Raw genomic sequence first — 21,294 nt, 5'->3', positions numbered from 1 at the left:
CAGGGGGTTGGACTGGGTGACCCACAGAGGTCCCTTCCAACCCCCACCATTCTGTGATTCTGTGATAGGTAGGGTTTACAAACAGAAATGGGTTATTCCTGTGGTTCTATAAAATCAGCTGGGAGCGTGCTTCTGGCTGGAGTGGAGAAGGAAGTTGTTCTTTCATTTGTGTATTTAGATTTAACCCTTGACCAGGAAAAAAAAAAGTATATATAAGTTGCTCTGTGTTTGGAAATAAACAAATAAATTCAAACACAAAAGATGAAGAGCATATATACATATATGAAAATCACTTTACCTGTGCTGCTCTGGCACGATCTCTGCGCCGGCGAGCACTTGGACACAAACATCTGCCGGGTTTCTCTCGTGCAGCTGGTGTGGAAAACAAAGCTACAACCTACACTCCACCTCTGTGTAGCTTGCAGGGGCCACCAAGCCAGACCTTTATCATCTTCCCAAAGTTCCTTTCAACAGTGAACACCCGCGATGTCCTCTGCAGGCGCCGGGCTCTGCCCGATCTGTGCCCAGGCAGGTCTCGGCGCCCACGGCGCCCTGCCTGCTCTCCAACGTGGCGTGGCTGTTCGAGCACCGGTAGCTCCTGCCTGCGCTTGATGCTCCACAACGGGATACGGGGCAAAACATCACTGCGTGGCGTGGCTGGCTTAGGGCCGGTGGTAGGTCCTCATGCCTGTTCACCTCTGCTGGACTCTCTCCAGCAGCTCCTCATCTTTCTTGAACTGGGGAGCCCAGAACTGGACACAGCACTGCAGATGGGGCCTCACCAGGGCAGAGTAGAGGGGAAGGAGAACCTCCCTCGACCTGCTGGCCACACTCCTCTTGATGCACCCCAGGATCCCAGTGGCCTTCTTGGCAGCCAGGGCACACTGCTGGCTCATGGTCACCCTGTCGTCCCCCAGCACTCCCAGTCCCTCTCTGCAGAGCTGCTCTCCAGCAGGTCCGCCCCAGCCTGTACTGGTGCCTGGGGTTGTTCCTCCCCAGGGGCAGACCCTGCCCTTGCCCTTGTTGAACCTCATCATCCACCCGCTGTCGAAAACTCGCAGCCCTGTGCCGGCCGGGGTGTTTTAAAACGTTCGTATTTAAGGTACAAGGAAATGTTTCTTTTTAAACAGAACAGCCTGTGAAGTCTCTTCCCCTTTTCACATTCAGCACAACACCAAGGCTACAGGCCATGTTTGTTCACCAGCTGCTCGTCGTAACCACAGGTCTACAGGAGCTCAGCACACCACCGGCTCGCTCCGAAGGCGTCGAGTGAAGGCTTTGAGGACACCGAGTAAAGCCAAGGCCTGCTCAGATCCCAGGAGCTCCAGATCGTTCCGTATCGGGCGTTCGCTCGATTACTTTTACGTTCTCACCCCTGCTCCTGCCCGAAGTATTTCTTGCTCAGGCTGAAATCTCTCATTTTCTAAGGCGATGTGAAAACAGCCGTTTTTTGAAAGCTCCGACATTTTCCTCCAAGCTAAATTTTATGTTTCTGAGCCAAAACCCGCAGAAGCCACTCCTGGGTCCTTTACGGTCTTAATTACGTATTGCAGTAGATCGTTAGAAACTGCAATGTGAATGCTAGAAAATATGAACTAGGGAAGGTATAGGAGAAAATGCTGCCAATGCTCTCACATTTATCGCGTATATCATTCTGTGTAGCACAAGTAAGAGCTAAAAATTCACATCAAAACCCGTTTGTCAGCCTTTTCTTTGATAGGAATTTTTTTTTCTATTCTCAAACACTGATTTTTCAGCTAGCTTTGCAAAGCACCTATATTGAATAGAACCAAAATTCTTGAAATCTGCAAGTTTCACACTTACAGTGGCATGTGGGTGCCTCCTGTTTCTGCTCACTAAACTGGACAGGCCTTTGGGATGCTCCTTCTAGGGAAGAGAGATATGAAACCAGTCTTAGAGGTGCTGCAGAATAAAAATAGTCAAAAAATACCAGGATCCCTTCCCTGGTGAAGCCTGCTGCGGGAAACAAACCGTGCGCACGGCTGACCACTCCGCAGGCCTGCGGTCAGTACGGATCTCTTCTTACCTTCTTCCTAAAGAGAGAAAAGTGGACATTACATACCAAACCATCTTTTAAAAGAAGTACAGCATTCAGTGTGATACTGCAAGTTTTGTAACCGACTGAAAACGAAACCACTTCAGCATCAGGGTAAGAACGCCTCTCTCCCGGGAGCTTGGAGAAACGGTGACTGACGCCCAGGCAACCCTGGGATTCGACTCCCGTCTTTCCAAACGTTTCAACCCAAAAGCAAAGGTAAGGAATGGTTTTGGTGGATACACCGGCCGACCGGGCATCCGAACAGCCCCTGCAGGCTCACGTTCGTGTCCCCTGCTACTCCTTCTCTTTATCCACGCTGCTGAGCTCCCCTGACCTGCACAAGGGGCCCCGGCCCCTCGTGACACCCCATTTCCCAGAAGGGAGGACCAGGAGGCTGCGTGTTAAACCTGGGCCTTCAAACCACCGTGAAGGAAACTTGGGCAGAGAAGCAAAGCTGATCGGCACGTGGTTGCACCCCAGGGTGCCTTTTCACACCGCGCAGGAAGGCTGTGAAGCAGCTTCTGTTCCCCTGCCTCTCACATCCAGTCGAGGGATGGGGAATGATGTGAAGGGTTTTGTGGGATCCAGGTCAACGTTTTTCTCCCAGTCGATGTTGTAAAGGTTGGTTGGGGTTTCGGGCTCTGAACCAAATACAGGCTTTGTAACCACAAGCACCCGCCTCTCGGCAGGTGAGCAAGAAACCCAGTGCACGTGCAAAGTCAGAGCTCTAGGGAAGAGCCCTCCACGTCAGGGGGACGTCCCAGGGGCAGGGGGGTCGCAGTGCAGCTTCTGGAGTGCTGGCAACCCATGCACAGAGTCCGTCATGGGGCCAGGGAGACCTCTGGCTGCCTCATCGCCTGCCACGGGGAGAGGGCACTACTACACGACCCAGTATGTGGAGCTTTCTCCACTGGGCTAAAAAGGTAGGAAAATATCTGCACACTTTCAGCACAGGGGGCTCTAATTTTATTTGAGGTCTCCAGCTATTAAAATAAGTTCATTAAAAAAAAAAATCATCTATTATTTACTGTCCTGAAACCAGGACATTCACCCCCCAAAAATTCATACACAAAACCATGCCGTCAACTTGAAACTGCTTGCTTCCTGTGAAATGCAAGTTTCCACAGCAGGCTATTGCCCAATCTCCTTGAGATTTTCAAACGCACAAATATTTTTCATGACAGGGCAACTACAACGAAGCTCCTTAGTCACACTGGTGTGGTTTACGTAACACACACCTTTTACAATCCCACAAAAGTGTTACCAGTGCTGAACGCTCGTCAAAAACTTGAAGTTTGCAGCATTCAGAAGATAAAAAGCTCACAAGCAGCCACCGCTAACGCGTCGAATGTTTGCAGTACGTGCAGGCACGCAGTGAACTGCTAGGTTATCACCAACCACTGTGGCAACACCAATGCCAATGTACTTCTGGAAGGAAATACAAAGTCTTGGCGAATTTTTAACTTTTGAGTATTTGTTCGTGCTTCTAAGAGATACCAACTTGTTGACCTCCAAGACTTAAGTCATACGTTTATAGAATCATAGAAAGTTTTGGGTCGGAAGGGACCCCTGGAGGTCATCTAGTCCAGCCCCCCCGCAGCGAGCAGGGACACCGCTAACGAGATCAGGGTGCTCAGAGCCCTGTCCAACCTGGGCTTGAATGTTTCCAGGGATGGGGCCTCCACCGCCTCTCTGGGCAACCCGTTCCAGTGTTTCACCACCCTCATTGTAAAGAATTTCTTCCTTATATCCAGCCTAAACCTACCCTGTTTTAGTTTAAAACCATTACCCCTCGTCCTGTCACTGCTGTCCCTTAGGGTAAGAGCAACACCAGCACAAACTGGGGAGCCTGCGCTGCCCAGCATACACCTCGAGCTCTGTCCTACCCGGAACGAGCCTTTAAGGCTGGCAAACACCCGCCAACCCCTCAGCAGGAGGACTGAGACCGTAACACCCCATTACCCATTCCACAAAGCCACCCTGTCGTTTTATCTAACAGCACACTTGAACTTCTTTGAAAACTGAGGTGAACGTTGAGATGACTCGCGCTTGGATCAATGGAGCGCGTTCATCCCTCAGCAAAGGATCAAATCTAAACGAGACCTTACTGCCTGCCGAACACGGCAGCTGCTTCTTCCCCATCCCCACCTGCCGATCCCCTGCAGCGGACTGAAAGGGAAGGTGTCACGACACACAGGATCCCACACGGCACGCGCTTCGCTCCGGCCGCTGTGACTTCAGCAGGACCCCATCGTACCGCTGCCACCTCGGCTGCAACTGGCGCTGAAGAGGTTTCTCAGGTGTTGGGGAATGGGAAACATCTCCGTTAAAGGGCAGGGCAAAGCGCAGCAGCACAAGACCGCAGTAATTTTGGGAATGGTAATATTCAAATATACCACAGACAGCCCTATTTGTATGCACATGAGAAACCCAGTGCACGTGCAAAGTCAGAGCTCTAGGGAAGAGCCCTCCATGTCAGGGGGATGTCCCGGGGGCAGGTGGGTCGCAGTGCAGCTTCTGGAGTGCCAGCAACCCATGCACAGAGTCCGTCATGGGGCCATGTGTAGATGGTAGAATAAAAAGGTCTCTGCCTCTGTGGGATAGAAAAGTCGGAGGTTAGGGTACAGACCAGCCTGAAACACGGAGAACGAGGGACGTGGCGAGGAGCAGAGGCAATACCAGTGCTGGGAAAGGAACCAGACAGACCCCTGTGATGGTGTCAACCCTTTACGCCCACTCCCGAGGCACCTTTCCAACTCACTGACTTCTGCGGTAGAACTGCTCCTGCCCGACGTTTCTAGGATCTAGGAATCTTCAGTCTAAGGAAGCCTTTCACCACCCTGGAAGTACGATGGCAGTTCAAGCTCAGCACGTTGTGCAGATGCCTCCAAAGACACAGGCTGCTCAGCGCTGACTTGCCTGTTCCCAACTCCACGAGCAGAATCACCTTTTCTGACAGCTTACCTGTAAGAGAGAAACCTGACCGGCATTAAACCTGAAGGCAGAACGCTTCAGAAACAGCTTCTCTGGAAAATGATTACTCATTCATGGTTACTCACCGAGATCAGTTAACACATGATATATTAGCATAGAGTGCTAACATCCAGGGCCTGATTAGCCTACTTAGTCAACAACAGCTCTCCTCCGTGCTTTTGTTGACCAATTTTACAGTCTAAACCAGATTAGCCACATCCTAGGAGCGTCACAGCCAAAAGGCACCCCGTCAACCGCCAAACCACTTTCCTTGAAGTCTGGTCGCCTGGCACCATACCGCGATCCTGTAATTCAGCAGCAAGAAGTTCTGCGATTCCGCCGAGGATCAGCGCCACGCCGATCAGCTCGCTGCGTCAGCGTAGTAGTGATCTGCTGCCCCAAGAAGCTTTGCTGCTACTTCCCGGTTCACTTAAATATCAACATCAGGAAGTTTCACATGGGAAATTACTTGCAACATTTTTGAATGCGTGATACCCAGCTTTAGAAACTGCACTGAAACGTAGAGCCAATTACTGCTAGAACACAAAAATGCCACCAACGCTGTCACAACAGAGAGAACAGAAATATTCCACACTTTTGCTTTTTCTGCACCATTTTGACTCATCGCCCATATGTAGCAATGCGTTCCCACAATATATTAGAAGAAATTCTTTCTCTTCACAACAGGTATTTTTCATGGATAATTTTTATCTTTCAATCTTAAACATGTTAATTTGCAAACATCAGCTGCCTCCTTTTCTCTAGCCACTAATCCATTCAAATACAGCTTTTAGTTCTCCTACCCAGATGATGCTTTGACACACAGCAGGAGCAGCATTTTTTCCTGGTGCGAAACGGGAGTGGGAAGAGACTGACAGAAGAAGAAGGTGCAGCTTTTCTTAGAGTGCTCCCTTTATTCACCTTGACTAGAAGATAGGAAACGAGTAATTTGCCTCAATGACAGTTTTAGAAAACAATCTCAGAAAAAAAATATATGCATAATGTCAGTCAGCCTTATGTTTAATCTACAGAAAACATATTTAGATCGTGAACACTCCTCCAGGCAGCCGCGTACCTTCAGCTCAATGATCATCTTGACCCGAGAGCACAAGCATCAATCCTCTAAATAAAAAACCGAAGATTCTGAAACTTCACTAGCACAAGACTTTCAACATATCCCCTATTTAAAGCCAACAAGTCGTAGAGGTTCAGGCAGAGCTAATAAAGGCAACATTTTGGGGTTTTTTGTTTGTTGTTTTTTTTTTTTTTTTTTCCTAACAGAATCCTTATTTTGGAAAAATCATAAGCAATTGAAGATAATCCTTCGGGGATTACTTGCCTTCCATGCTGGACATCCAACCATGTTCTTTTAACGAAGCATTTTCTCCCATTTTCTCTCTACTTCACTCTTGTATAACAACAGGAGCAAAAAAGTTAATTTAAAATATTCTGGTAATTCTTTTCTTTAAAGATTTCTTGCTTTTCTTTCCCACTCGTGAATGCCACAGCTAGGAGTAAAAAAGAAAAAAACCCAAAGACACAGAACAACTTCTTGCCATCTTGTCAACATTTGGCAAACTAATAAACATTTTACAGAGCTCCTGCAACCGACATATACTAACATACATAAATTTAGGAGACAAAAATCCTGCATAAGGTTTGTTGCCTACACAGATCTTCACCTCAGTAGTTACCACGAGAGGGGAGCTGGTGTTCCCGGGATTCACACTCAAATTCCTCCTTGGATCAACCGGTGTGAAGCAAAATGCTGGCGAGCAAAAGTTAAACTCTGCAAGGGGCTGAGGAGACTGGACCTAGCTGGGCAAAGATGCTATGTTTATGTTAACAAACTGGAGTCTCAGGCCACAGTCACCCATAGTTAAATCACTGTCACAGCTTTTTGGCCTGTGCCAGCCTGCAGGTTTCCAAACACTGGGTGAGGTTCCGTGTGGGCTGGGAGCCACTCTCACAGGCAGCTAAGTAGGAGTTTAACTACAAAGCAGTCATTTTGGTCTCATGGCTACACAGCTATCTCTGGCACTGCACTACTGGAACAGACATAGGGAAAAAAAATTAAAAAAAATGGGGCATGGGAGACGAGGAGACCCTGCATGACGGCGGCAATAAAGCCACGCGACTGGAAGCCAGAGTGAAACAGGCACAACGGGATGGGAAATTTCACAAGTTCAGTCTACCACCCGCTACGTAAAAAACCAAAAGTTAAGGCTACAGAATTTCTGTGCGTTAGCCCCCTCTCCTCTAACAGCCGGTTTGATGCAATAACCTTTTTCGGAGAAGACCAGAAGTAACAAGACAAGGCAGGTATACAAAACCTTTTATTGACAACAGAACAATAGAGAGGAACGTCACCACTTCCCATTCCTCAGGAATGTCTCCATTTCACAGTCAGTCTGCTAAAAGGATACTTCCACGGTAACAAGCAACGAGAAGGCGTGGAGCCGTCTGTAATCTCAGTGCGGTGGAAAGGGACCGACAGCGTGCAAGTGTGCAGCAGGCCCTGTCACAACACAAACATGGCAGGCAACTGTACACGCAGAGCCAGCAGGCACAGACACGAAGCAGTCAGAAGGCTCAAATCATCTCCGTTATTTCCCTCCGGGGGCAACAGCCAAAGAGCTACTCCATCCGTAGTCTGTTTCCGAAGCGAGTGCTTCGTTCCCTCACTCCTTTTGCTTCCCCCGTCCTCAAAGCTGTCGATAGTCCCAACTGAACGGCACCATGTCAGAGAATGCCTGAGCTTTTACATTTTGCTACCTCATACCAGTTCATGCATGCACTTCAGTTTACTTTCAGAAGCTCACATTGACATCAAGAAGTGAAAAAAGTGCTGCATAAGAATAGATGGATTTAGTTGTTAATGCTTCCTTGCTAAAAAAAATATTTGGTAGTTGTTGAAGATGCTCCTTGTAACGTCATTTTTCTAAAGTATGTATGCAGTCTACTGAACATCTTAAAGAAACTGCATGTCAAACTATCAACATAATTTCAAATACTCTGAAATTAAATTTGAACTAAGATTCCATCTAAACAACAAAATATCTTAATTTTAGCTTTCACTTTACACAGAACTGCACACTGATCGCAAGATGAAAGCACTCTTTCTCCTCAATAAGTTTCCTCTGCCTGCAGAACTGTACTGGGACCCCTGTGTAGTAGCTTATACATTTATTAACATTTAATCATTTATCATGTTTTTCCTTAGCGGATGTGCCTCTGGATGTGTAGACTGGTTGTTAAAGTGCTTCAAAATAAAACAAAAACCCCAACAAAAGAAGCATCCCTCAAAAAACCACAACAGATGTGAGAATTTTATCTGAAGGACTTTGTACAGCATTTACAATGTCAGCATAAAGCATCTGAAACATGAGCATTCCCTGCAGACTGATGCAGTGCAAGCAGTCTCATACATTAGATACTGCAATTCCTCTGGATTCAAGATGCACAATACTTACAAAAACAACCCTAGAAGCACAGACAAATGCTGGTGGCTCTTCCTCTTCTTTTTAGAAACATAATAAAAAAATCTGCATTACTCTTTCATAATTTAAATACATTAAGTAATCTCCACTTTTATTACCTCATGACAATGACTTCAAATTTACATTATTTTAAGTACCGTCGTAATAGCTCCATGTATAATACAGATATTTGCTGATATCCTGTCAGGAAATAAAAAAAAAACCTTCCACTATATAAAAAAAATTATGCTGGAAAGACAAGAACACAGAACAAGGACTTGGTACAGACTATGATTTCAGTTTTATATCAACCACAGTTAACCCAAAATTAACAGATACACAGCGATATTCAAAAGCAGTGCAAATATCTTTGGAAGTTAGAATAAAATTATACTACAAGAACATAAGACAGAAGAAATTAAAAGGCAAGTACTTCAAGTACAGGAACCAGTCTCTGTGAGGTCCATCTTAGTGTTAGCTGGGAGTTCCTTTTTCCCACCTTACTTCTTCCTCTGAAACACGTTAGCCAACATTGCGCCCGATGTAGTCAGCTGGCCCATTTTGTTCAAAAACTTGGTCTTCGTATCTTCACTCACAAGGCTCGCTGCAATCGACATCGAGCTAGGAAAGTAAAAAATTGAGTGACATAAGACTAAAAGAAAAACGAACACTGATGTTAGTTAACAAGCAACTGAATTGCCTTTGTGTTTTAGAGGTTTCAACATCACAAAAGAACAGTCCACCAAAAAGAACTGAAAAACCATCACCCCCTGGCCCAAATCTACACTGTTAAATTCATTATCATGTCCCCACAGTCCCAGTGAAAACTGTAAAACATTTTTGTGCACACTACTTTTTACTACCTTCGGAAGCCACCACGCTCGCGTTTGTTAGCTACTTGGCAATTGCTCCAGTGACCAACACCTCTGTGAAAGATCAGCTTTTCCTTCTCACCCGAAACGTCAATCCTTGTAAAAGCAACCCAACTGGTTCAGACCAAGGATCTGCCTAGCCCGAGTCTCCCGCCTCCAACAGGGACAATTAGCCGACATGCAGGGAAGAGTGAAAGCAAGGTAAGTACAGAACAGTCACCTCTCTCCTTAATTTCCAACCCTCTTACCTTCCAAATATTTCCACCTGAGCAGAGATTAAAACTGCTGTGGCTGTTGATCTAGTAACTCCCCATGAATCTTTATTGTATATTACTTGTTCAGCTTTCCCTCGATCCCCTTGTAAATTCCTTGTAAACCCCACCCTGGGGCACTGAGTCCTACCAGGTCTGCCCCTCGCTGGGGGAAGAGCGTTCTCCTCCTGGCTGTTGGGAATGTGACTCTGGGTACCTTTGCTTGAATATTCCTACTTTACATGTACTAAGGAAGACACTGGAGAATCCACAATCACCCAACAAACTGGACTAAAAGGAGCAACCCAATCAATGCTGAACCTACAAGATGCTACAGCTTCAAACAACGTGTTAAGAAATTACCCCAATGCTGTAAAATTAAGTGTTTGTTGTTTTTTTTTTTTAATTTTCAACACATCAGTAAGCTCAACTTCAGATATATGTAACTGCTTAGTACAGTAGGAGGCTGTATCTCTTTTTGGACAACATCTGATTAAAACTACCATTTTATTTAAAAAAGAATTATCTTTTTATTCTATTTGGCAGCCAGCGATGAAGCTATATAGCTGTATTGAAATGAGTTATAAACTTTTTTAAGTGAAATATTTCTTTCAGGCACAATCACACAGCCAGGTTTCTTTGGCTTGATTAAACATCTACACTCAACTAAGGAATTGCATAGTCCCAATTGGTAAAACCGAGCAGGAAAGTTGCTACTACTGTAAGATGGATTTCTTGTGCAATTTCCCTTGATTTCAGGATAAAGCAAGGGCATGTAAATTATGTAAATAACTGTTTATCCTTGTTATCAGCTGGCTAATGACAAGAAGCTATTCCAGCCTATGATGTATCCTAGAGTTGTGTTTAACTAGGGAAAATGATTTAGGAAATATAGTACATTCCAAGCATTAGCAACATTAAGAAAATAAAATTGCTTACTTCAGAAAAGAAAGCCTAGCAACTGGTGACAAACCTGTCGTTTTAAGGAAACTGTGCTGTCATTCTTCTGATGACCCTGAATAAGCTTGAGGAAACCCAGGAAATATTCAACTGACTTTCAGAACAGTTTTGGGGGTTATGAGCCATCTGATGTTAAAAATTAATAACTGCAGTGTCTAGAAGTTCATGTTTTCTAATATTATGTTACTGTAAATAGAAAGATAATCCACAATGCTCGACATACATAGAAGTTTAAATATGCCCCAAAAGTATTTCTGTTACTATACAAAATGAACATTGAAACATAATAATAAAAGCAGTATGAAATCAAATAATTTGAGTCTCATATCTTTAAAAAGTAATCAGAGAACCCAACAGGGCAATAACATATCTTGCTTGAAACAAGCAGTCCTATAGAAAAGTCCTCGCATCTACTCATTATTTGAAAAAACAAAAATAATGTGTAAACATCACATTTTCAACCAGTGTCTAGACGAATTACATGCTACACAGAGTTCTGCCTGTTTTATGGGGAAGCTTTAGGCCAAAACAAACATTCATGCTGGGCATTTTATACAAATCCGTTTGTAACACAAGTTGTCACCCATGATTGAAATATTTTCTTCAGCAATTAACAAGGTATTTAACAAAAGTAGCTATCCAACATCTAAAAAGACTAAATTTAATCTTCTTTTAAAAACCATTTCTGTGACCCCATATTATTTGACCAACCTTTAACAGTAAGGGGCAAAGGTAAGCATCTTACGACTGCTTTTGCATCCAGTTTTATCTTTGTGCATGCATTCTCATGTTGTTAACAAAAATCAGTAATTTATCTCCTAGTTGCATTTAAATCCTTTATATATATCTATATCTATATCTTTTAACATTTAACACTGAAATTAGGAACTGAAACTGGCAAGGGCTTAGCAAGAAAAGGAGCTATTAATGTATATGAAAAGGTCATTTCTCCAGTAAAATATTTCATGTTAATTTTGTACAGTAAAAGATTGCAACCATAGCCTGATTTTGACTAAGAAAGAGGAAGGCTAATCAAAGAATGAAGCAACACAAGGCAAAGACTTATTTTCAAATCTTACAGTATTCAGCAGTTGCATTCTAAAAGAAAATACACTAGATGTTGTATCATGTTTGCATTTATCTGTTCCTGCAATGGCTTAACAGAACTAACAGTGATTTCAAAATATTATCATAAGAGGGATTTTAAGTAATCCAGACCTCTTACATTTAGGTTAACATGTCTGCGCTGATATAAGCTAAAGCAAGGTAAGTCTAAACCCTGCATGAAATAAAAGTTCATCACTCAAACTGTGGCCATGCAGAGAACAGCTTTGATGAACTAAGCAGGTTAAAACATTTGAGAGAGGCAAAATCACACAGTTAAAAAAATTAAAAATCCTGTCCAACTGAAGAGCACCACCTGAGAATTAGGAAGATCTCAGCCAAAGAATTTTGTTTCATATAACCTTAGGTTTCACAGCTCAATTAATACAGGTAAGACAATAAAACCCCTTCAGGTTAAGGTTACCAGCGTTCTTTAAAGAGAACAGTTTGATATCGCATGCATTTGCTGCATTCTAGGAGAGAAAAAAAAATTCACTGAGAATGTGTTCGCCTGAGAAGGAATCAAGTCCACGTCTTCTAATGATCTCTCCTAAAAGGCTGTCAAGAATTTGCTCAAGAAGTGATAAATTAATGTACTTAAAAAATTATCAGACATAAAAGCATTATCTTCTGTACTTTGACACAGAGTGCTTTTATTTTTTTTTATGTAGTCAAAGTCTGAGGTGGTTTACTGCACAAAAAATGATAATGAAAATGAAAAAAATAATATTGGTTAGTCTGCAGATTTAAAAAAGCCCATAAAACCCAGGCAGGGGAAATATTTGCAAAGTTATAGATGCCCATGTACGCAACTGATTCTAATGAATCAACTTGTTAGTCAGAATGTTAAGTCCTTGCTTATGTGGAGGGATGTCCTTGCACAGGTTGGTCGGTGCGAGCCTACAGCAATTACTCAGCATCAGATCCGCAAAGAGTGGCTGCTAATGAGGCCTCATCTCATTACCAATTGCGTACCTACTACGCAAAGTACAGAGTACAGGGAAGACCTTGATAAACTAATGCTTACTTGCAAAAAGTAGGATGGGCCTAATGGGGCAACTACCAAGTTTCTAACTTGCCAAGAAACATTACTGGTAGGTTGTTTTCTGAGGAAATTGCTCGCCTAAGTGCCAACCTTTAGTATTGTTGGAGGCACACTAAGCATTCACCATTTTTTAAAAATAAGAAGCAAATTCACAGCTGCTGAAGAATCTGACGGACGCAGGAAGGGGACGGGCATTCAGAGTATGGCTGTTGGGGGGACACACAGGTACGCACGCCAGACAGCTCCACTGAAGAGCTGGCAGAAAGGGTAAGGGCAAAAGCACGAAGCTGGAGGAAGTAACACCGTGAAGCCCTGGAAAAAACCAGCAGCATGAACAAACGCATACTGTGGTTCTTGACTGACCGGCTATTTATGCTGCAAGCAAGGAGTATGTCTGTGGAGTGATGGAGTCAAAGAAACCTGTTCTTCTTCTGTGAATAACTAATACACCTATTTCATCGTGAAAACAGCCACTCAGCTGGAATACACTTGGTCGGTACTACCCCTACTTCGTAATATTGCCACGTGAACAGGAAAGAGGCAAGAAGGCGACTGACAGTGCGTTCTCTGTTCTTAAAGGTTCTGCAATTCTTCTGCCTTAGACAGGGCCTCTATACGACTAGACAGAATCAGCTGCCTTATTAGAACGGACACACTATGGGTTGGGGTTTGTTGCAGAACCTGGACATTTTTAGTCTTCAAATAATTTCACTTCCAAAGTCTGAAGTTCATTTCTAGTACCACCTGTGAGAGCTGCCCCAATGCTCATCTCTCAAGTCAATTCAGTTCTTACTGCACTCCACTCATGAGCAACTGCACCAGTAAAAGGGCCGATTGCCACTAGTTAAGCCTGAAATATTTTATTGGGTGCATGAGACTGACTTTTTTCCACACCATGCTTCTTCTGTTCAACTCTTGTACACCTTTCCTATTTCAGTCGTCGTCAGACTACTGGTGGCTTCCAGGATTTTGCCTGAGATCTTTCAAGAAGTAAATTCTACCATTTTGTTACAGATATGAAAGCATGACATAAACAAGTGTCAGTAATTGTCTTGATTCCCATGGCAAGATATCAGTACTGAGGATGAATTCTCTTTTTCAGATACCTACATTTTCTTCTCAAACTCTTCCTGGCAACACTGCCAAGGATTTATTGAGTTATATAATAATCCATGAGAAGATACCTGCTGGTATGCCATTCCAGGCAACAACCAGGCAAAACAACACACACACCTCATCGTAATGATGCTTAACTGTCAAAATCTGTGGGTCTGTTAGCTACTTTTACGCTAAAAGAATATTCTTCTATGCTGCAGCTTTTATCAGGAGAGAGGCACACACATATGATACCACCTCTACCACGAGGAGAAGCGATGCATATACATCTGATGCCTCACTGCAGAGCTGGGTTTGCTGCGCCTTTGTAGAACGGGTGTTCTACTGAAGTGCAACGTAGGTGGCATTTTCCCAAAGCCAACATATTTACTAAACAGCGTGTTCGCACAGGTAGGTCAGTTTATACACTGGAGAAACTGTTGGTGTGTGCACTAGACACACGCAAGCCAAACCAGTGGCCTGCAGCAGGTCATTACCATGACCAGAACAACTCCTTCAGCCTGCAGGCCACTCCCAGGGAAGAGGGTTGCAAGGCGTGTGCCACATGTGCTGCTCTAAGCACTTAGGCCAAGCACGCCCTGCTTTCTCAGAATCTATTTATGTATCACAGAATGTTCACAGAACATTCGGGGTTGAAAGGGACCTCTGTGGGTCACCCAGCCCAACCCCCTGCCCAAGCAGGGTCACCCAGAGCAGGCTGCACAGGACCTTGTCCAGGCGGGGCTGGAATATCTCCAGAGAAGGAGACTCCACAGCCTCCCTGGGCAGCCTGGGCCAGGGCTCCGTCACCCTCAGAGGGAAGAAGTTCTTCCTCATGTTCAGCTGGAGCTTCCTCTGCTTCAGTTTGTGCCCGTTGCCCCTTGTCCTGTCACTGGGCACCACTGAAAAGAGTCTGGCCCCATCCTCCTGACACCCACCCTGCAGATATTTATAAGCATTTATTAGGTCCCCTCTCAGCCTTCTCTTCTTCAGGCTGAAGAAGCCCAGCTCCCTCAGCCTCTCCTCGTAGGAGAGATGCTCCAGTCCCCTCCTCATCCTCGTAGCCCTATGCTGGACTCTCTCCAGTATCTCCTCATCTTTCTTGAACTGGGGAGTCCAGAACTGGACCCAGCACTGCAGATGGGGCCTCACTAGGGCAGAGCAGAGGGGGAGGAGAACCTCCCTCGCCCTGCTGCCCACACTCCTCCTAACGCACCCCAGGATGCCATTGGCCTTCTTGGCAGTCAGGGCACACTGCTGGCTCATGGTCAACCTCCTGTCCACCAGATGCAGGACAGAAATTCAGTTACTGCTTTAAATGCTGGAGACGGAAACAACCGCAAACTGAATTTAAGGCAAAGCTCCCAAAGTCTGCTTTCAGATACAGAATATGTCAGTGCAGGATTTCTGGTCACAGGCCTTGGACACCAATATGGAATACATTCTGCAGAACATTACTCTGGAGGCACAGAAAAGAGAGAAGTGGATGCCTTACCCCTGCGGTTCTTGGACGGTCTTGTTTTCCACTTTCTGTTCACACTCTTTTATCATGGAGCTTAAAATAACCTAAGACACATAAGCAAGAGATATACATGACATTTTTTGTTTTACATTAACACCTCATATGACATCTACTCCACAACTCCTTCTGACATTAGCAGAGCTGTTTAAAAAGTTGCTCTGTTTTTTTTCAAGTGCATTTAAATTCCAGCTATCCGATAGTGACTTGTGGCTTAGAAACAACAAATCCATTCAAAACACTTTAAGGAAGAAAATGTTTTTGAAATAATTACAGGAGTTCAAGACACCCTCCTGCTTCCCCTGGCTTTTTAAAATAGAGCTAAAACAAACTCATTTCTGTGACACACCTCCTTATCTTCCTTTTTTCAAACAATACTTTTATTTACTAGCAAGTAACTCTGACATACATTAATCTTCCCTCTGTTTTCCTGTAGACTGTTATCTTGTACCTTTTATAATTCGTTATCTTTACCAACATTATGCATGAAAGAATAAGCAAAGAAAGAAAAAAGTGTGATGGCATCCTAAGACAACACCTTAATGCAAAGAAAGTGCTAAAGCAAACTTAGTATCATTTCACTGGTGTCTTCCAGGGTTCCTATGAATCAAGGCTTTTTTTCTTTACTTAGGCAATTGTAGCATTAAAGGTTTCTGTAGAATATTTTTAAGACTAAAAACATGCCCGCACTGACATTTTACATTTCTCCAGTATACCAAAAATAAAAGAATGTTTCCCAACAGCAGGCTTTGAAAGAAATCATGCAATTTGTTGGACAGGTATATAACTACCTGACCTGTTCACGATTGTTTTAAAGCATTTGAAACACTTGGGCAAAACAGTTGCACTGCAGAGTGTGAAACTATAAACATATATATATGTACCAACTGTATAAAGGGAAACTTTCTCTGCTCACAGCTCAGGAGAAAGCTAAGCACCTTCTTTGAGACACTAAACTTTAAATGTGAAAGCTACAAGCAACTAAAATTAGTAGTGTCTTACCAAAACCTGAGTATATACAATAAAGGAAAAAACCTAATTTCAATCTCCAAAATACAGATCAGTCACTAATGGTTACTACCAAGTGATAACTACTAAAAATGTGTTTATATACATAAAAAAGCTGGTTTCTGTCAAATCCCTATTAGACAGCTGCAGCATAAAATATCCTTTCAAACCACTTATTACAGTGATAAGATGTGGCCCAGTCTGCAGATCTGTGCCACTATTCACTTTATTTCTCCAAAAGTATTATTTCAACATTTGAAACAGTTTGGGTAGCAGGTGTTACACACCCTTGAATGTTTCAGAAAGCAGCATTCAAACCTGCACACAAGTCTAAGAGGACTATAACTCTTACTGCTAAACTCGCTGTCCTTCATTTTTATAAAATATCATGCAAGTACTTAAACTCAAGAGTACAGAGGTACAAGAGAAATGCATTCAGAATGCCAGTGAAAAAGTAAGCTTCTCTTTTTGTATCAAAAGAAAACTGAAATTTCTAAGCACAGTGGCCATAATTTTTGTTACTTAGCACTTCTACCTGTGCACTGGAGCACTTCTACATTTTTGTACATCTGTCTGAATCTGGATGTTCCAAATATCAACAAAATGAAGTCTTGACCAAGGGGGAGAACAATTCAGCAAGGGCCAGAATCAGTGAATACTGGGATGGAGCCCCCAACCATTGCACAGCTCCTTCTGGGAGGGCGGCATAATTCTTGGATGAAGTGGAGCAATTCTTCCCTCTTCCCCAAATTAATTTGTCTTCAAGGTGAAACAGAGGAAAGGTATAAATATAGTATTATATGGTAATTTTACATGATGATATTGCACATACTGCTCACACCTGTTCCCTTGGGTTCTCTTTCTTTAGTCATAGCACTAAGAAATCATTCAGACCTCTGTTAAGAGAGATATTTTACAGATGTAACTCTATATTTGGAGACATTTAAGAGACATAACATCTGCTTAAGTATTATAAACAATACTGCAGATGAACTAAATATTTTTATCAAGTACTGATTATATCTCATTGTCATGCGACTCAATCCAATTATTTTGAAAAGAAATAGAAGGCAAGTGGTGAAGGGGGAAGAAAGGACTTGACATGGAGTTAGAGATGCTGGCAAACTATCTGAAATGTCTGCACAAGGTGAAATGTTTATTTTAAAGATGTGAGGGTCTGGCTTAAATGCCCAACTTGCACTTTTGTTTAGACAAATGAAAGGAAATATGAGGGATAGGTGGTAAACGCTGCCTGACAGGATCACAAGTGAATTCCACAAATGTTACATTTCCAAGAAGAACATAAACTCTGTACTGATGTCGGAGCCACAAAAGCTAAGGCTCTGTGAATGAGAAAATGTGTTTTTGTAACTGATATGCCAATTTCAATGGTGAACACCACCACAGTGACCAAAATAATCACAAAAGGGTTAATTCTCTTTATGCAAATATCTATCTATTTGAAACAGTAAATCACATTTACTTCAGAAACAAGACAGAAGGCTTGAAAGACAGACACTAGAACTGACTGGGCCTCAGAGGTCTCCATCCTGGTGCCTACAAACATCCTGTTGCAGCAAGGAGCTGATTAAGCACCAAATTTCCATTTCTACAGTAAAAGCTGTGGTGAGTTTTCTAACCCACTGGAGCAGATGTAAATATTTTTTTAATTTATGTTTCTTTCTGGCTAAAGAAAATAAAGCACTTGGCATCACGCCTGAAGCCAATTAATCACAGTGATGCAGAATGTGGTAAAGGAGGACTGAGAGCTGTCTTCACTTCTTTATTTATTTTAAATCCTATTTAAGCCCTCAGTTCCTTCTCTGGCTACAAGACTCAAACTCCATCAAACAAGCTTATTTGTTCTAATTCAGGGCATCTTTTGAACTGACTATGCCCTTAAATCTTAGAAGTTGCACTAACTACTATACAAAAATGAAGTATTAGCACTTGTATCAGTTATCCCACTAGTGAATAAGTTACAACAAAGAAAATTAAACTAAATCCAGCTTTTGCCTACTGCAGCTTTCAGATATATTCTTAGACTTCTCAAAACACAATACATCTCCCAGCTCTCTCTGAATACAGCACTGCCAGACCTGCTCCAGTGCTGCCTGTGGGAAGAAAGTGCAACTCTGTTGGCTTTGACTGATGCTCAGGTCACCCCGTCCCTTCTGTCTCAGTCCTCTGAAGCCAGATTTTTTCCTTTTAGCTCTGAAAGTTCCTCAAATTAATTCACCTGCAGTCCCACATACTGTAAATTATATAAAATAATATACTAGTATACAGAAAATAAAAGAATGAAACTACAGACTGAAAATATAACTGAACAGAATTTGTTATCAAGTATAAGAACTTTGAACTCCTCGACAATACAGTCTCAATTAAGTCACTTCTGCAAATGTAAGGAAAAGAAATTACTTTTCTCAAGTATGAAGTAATCCATGAAAGTGCAGTATTAACCTTCAAAAATCAGATGTTCCTTTGTACATTGATTAAATCATCTCCTCTATCACCTGAAACGTTCATACTGCCAAGGGTTTCCCAACATGCAAATAAACTACATCTCTCATTTTCAGCTACTGACTTAATATCTATGTGTTTCAATCTCTGTTAGTGTTCAACCTCCTCAACTATTTACAAAAAAAGTGCACAGACATATGTTCAGGATTTTCAAGTTTCTCAAGTCAGCTTCTCCTGCTAACTCTTCTCTTTTGCTACTTTCTGTAAGCTCTTTCTACCAGAGAACATCTTGTTAGCTCCCATATTGGCCTGTCTGCTTATTCTGACCTGTTTTTTACAATTCATAGAATCACAGCATGATTGAGGTTGGAAGGGACCTCTGGAGGTCATCTGGTCCAACCCTCTGCTCAAGCAAGGCCATCTGGGGCCAGCTGCCCAGGACCATATCCAGATGGCTTTTGAGTATTTCCAAAGATGGAGATGCCACAACCTCTCTGGGTGACCTGTGCCAGTGCTCGGTCACCCTCACAGTGAAAAAGTGTTTCCTGATGTTCAGACGGAACCTCCTGTGTTTCAGTGTGTGCCCATTGCCTCTGGTCCTGTCACTGGGTACCACTGGGAAGAGCCTGGCCCCGTCCTCTTTGCACCCTCCCTTCAGGTGTTTATATACACTGGTAAGATCACCCTGAGCCTTCTCTTCTCCAGACTGAAGAATGCCAGCTCTCTCAGCCTCTCCTCGTAGGAGAGACCTCCATTCCCTTCATCACCTTCATGGCTCTTCGCTGGACTCTCTCTTCGTCCACGCGTCTGTACTGGGGAGCCCAGAACTGGACACAGTACTCCAGATACGAAGTGCATCCCCTGTATTTCAGGACTGTACTTTCCTCATCCTTGCCTATCACTTCTCTCCACCGATTTTCATCTTCATTTCCTCGGATTTATTGTGACCACTGATGTTAGCGTATCCTTGTTATAATGAAAAAACAGATGGTAAAAACATTTCCTTTTTCTTCAGTCTGCAAAGATCTGTGTTTGTACCTGCCTTTCAGACAGTTGAATGTTTCTCTGCAGAGGTCCTCAGCTTAGAAATTAATTTTAAAAGATTTTACTGTGTTTTAAATCATGCGACTTCTTCCTTATAAAAATCCCCTCAATGCTATGTTTTGTTACCGCTTATGAGTAGCTCTCCTTAACTTTTGGTTTGAAATACCATTACATTTCGACCTTTGCTGCCACCTGCATCTCACACTCAGTTATAAACACTGCTGCTCACCTCATGCTCTGGCGAGAGATGTTCCATGTCAGTTCGTAAACACTTCAGTCCTGGTAAAAAGTGATTGACCATTAAATCCTCTGAAATAACTAAAAATCAGCTCGTTAAGGTATTATAAGGATTGTCTCCTGAAATTACACAATTCTTTTTTCTATCTTCTGATAATGTTATTCTACTGAACACAGGGACAAGCTATGGCAGCAAAACTCAAGAAAACAGAACAGCATTTAGCACTTTGTGACTAATAAAAAAGATCTTAGATACATTTAACTTGATATATTTCTTACATCCAAACCATTCTTTCATATTTTTTCTTCATTTACTGGTTAAGATCAAGGGCTTTGTTTTTGTAGTTTTTTTCTTTTTTACAAGTATTTATCAGTTCCACTGTATTGGGTCTGGCTGAGATGGAGTTAATTGTCCCCACAGCAGCCCTCAGTGCTGCGCTTTGTGCTGGTAGCTAGCAAGGTGTCACTAACACACCCGTGTTTTGGCTACTGCTGAGCAGTGCTCTCACAACACCAAGGCTGTCTCTCCAACATTCCCCCCTCACCAGTCGGCTGGGCGAGACCTGGGAGGGGACACAGCCAGGACAGCTGACCCAAACTGACCACGGGGATATTCCATACCATATGACGCCGGCTCAGCAACAAAAGCTGAGAGAAAGGAGGAAGACAGGGCGCATTCGTTGCTACAGCGCTTGTCTTCTGCAGCAACCACTATGTGCACTGAGGCCCTACTTCCCGGGAAGCAGCTGGACATCACTGCCTGCTGATGGGAAGCAGAGAACAAATCTTTTGTTTTTTTCCTTTGCCTCTGTACACGGCTTTTGCTTTATTAAACTGCCTTTAGCCCCCACATGTCCTGAGGATGGGAGTGATAGAGTGGTTTGGTAGGCACCAGGCATCCAGCCAAGATCACATCCACCTTCTGTGAAAACCTCTTCTTTATACTGAGCAAATCATGTTTTACATCACACATTGAAATATAAACTTAGTTACTCCTCAAGTATTAATCTTCTCCCCCCACCAGAGAATTAACAGCTGAACTTCCCCTTAAAACAAGGATACAACAACAGGAAAGAGCGCTGTAGGCTTCAAACAGGTGGGTAGCAATATCCAGTCTCTTCGAATCCACAGACTGCTGGTTGTTGACCAAGGCTAACTTGTGCAAGTGTGGAATAACAACTGTAA

The 21,294-nt window shown here is 43.2% G+C and overlaps 1 protein-coding gene across 6 annotated transcripts in view; it reads right to left on the bottom strand.

Moving 5' to 3' along the window:
- Positions 1 to 7,349: 7,349 nt before the first annotated feature.
- RELCH (RAB11 binding and LisH domain, coiled-coil and HEAT repeat containing) overlaps positions 7,350 to 21,294 on the bottom strand; it is an 80,311-nt gene continuing 66,366 nt past the window's right edge. For 3 of the 6 annotated variants that reach the window (XM_075417155.1, XM_075417161.1, XM_075417157.1), the window contains 4 exons: positions 21,172 to 21,288; positions 20,102 to 20,190; positions 15,334 to 15,404; positions 7,350 to 9,132 (listed from right to left, as the gene is read on the bottom strand). In XM_075417155.1, the coding sequence (XP_075273270.1) occupies positions 9,012 to 9,132; positions 15,334 to 15,404; positions 20,102 to 20,190; positions 21,172 to 21,288 (398 nt within the window). In that variant the 3' untranslated portion in view covers positions 7,350 to 9,011. The remainder of the gene's footprint in view (positions 9,133 to 15,333; positions 15,405 to 20,101; positions 20,191 to 21,171; positions 21,289 to 21,294) is intronic. The other 3 variants (XM_075417158.1, XM_075417159.1, XM_075417160.1) reach the window with 1 other exon arrangement.

The sequence above is a fragment of the Opisthocomus hoazin genome, chromosome 3 (assembly GCF_030867145.1).
Source record: "Opisthocomus hoazin isolate bOpiHoa1 chromosome 3, bOpiHoa1.hap1, whole genome shotgun sequence".
NCBI lineage: Eukaryota > Metazoa > Chordata > Aves > Opisthocomiformes > Opisthocomidae > Opisthocomus > Opisthocomus hoazin.
The sequence above is the reverse complement of the archived record's forward strand: the minus strand, read 5'-3'. Positions and strand labels throughout refer to the sequence as shown.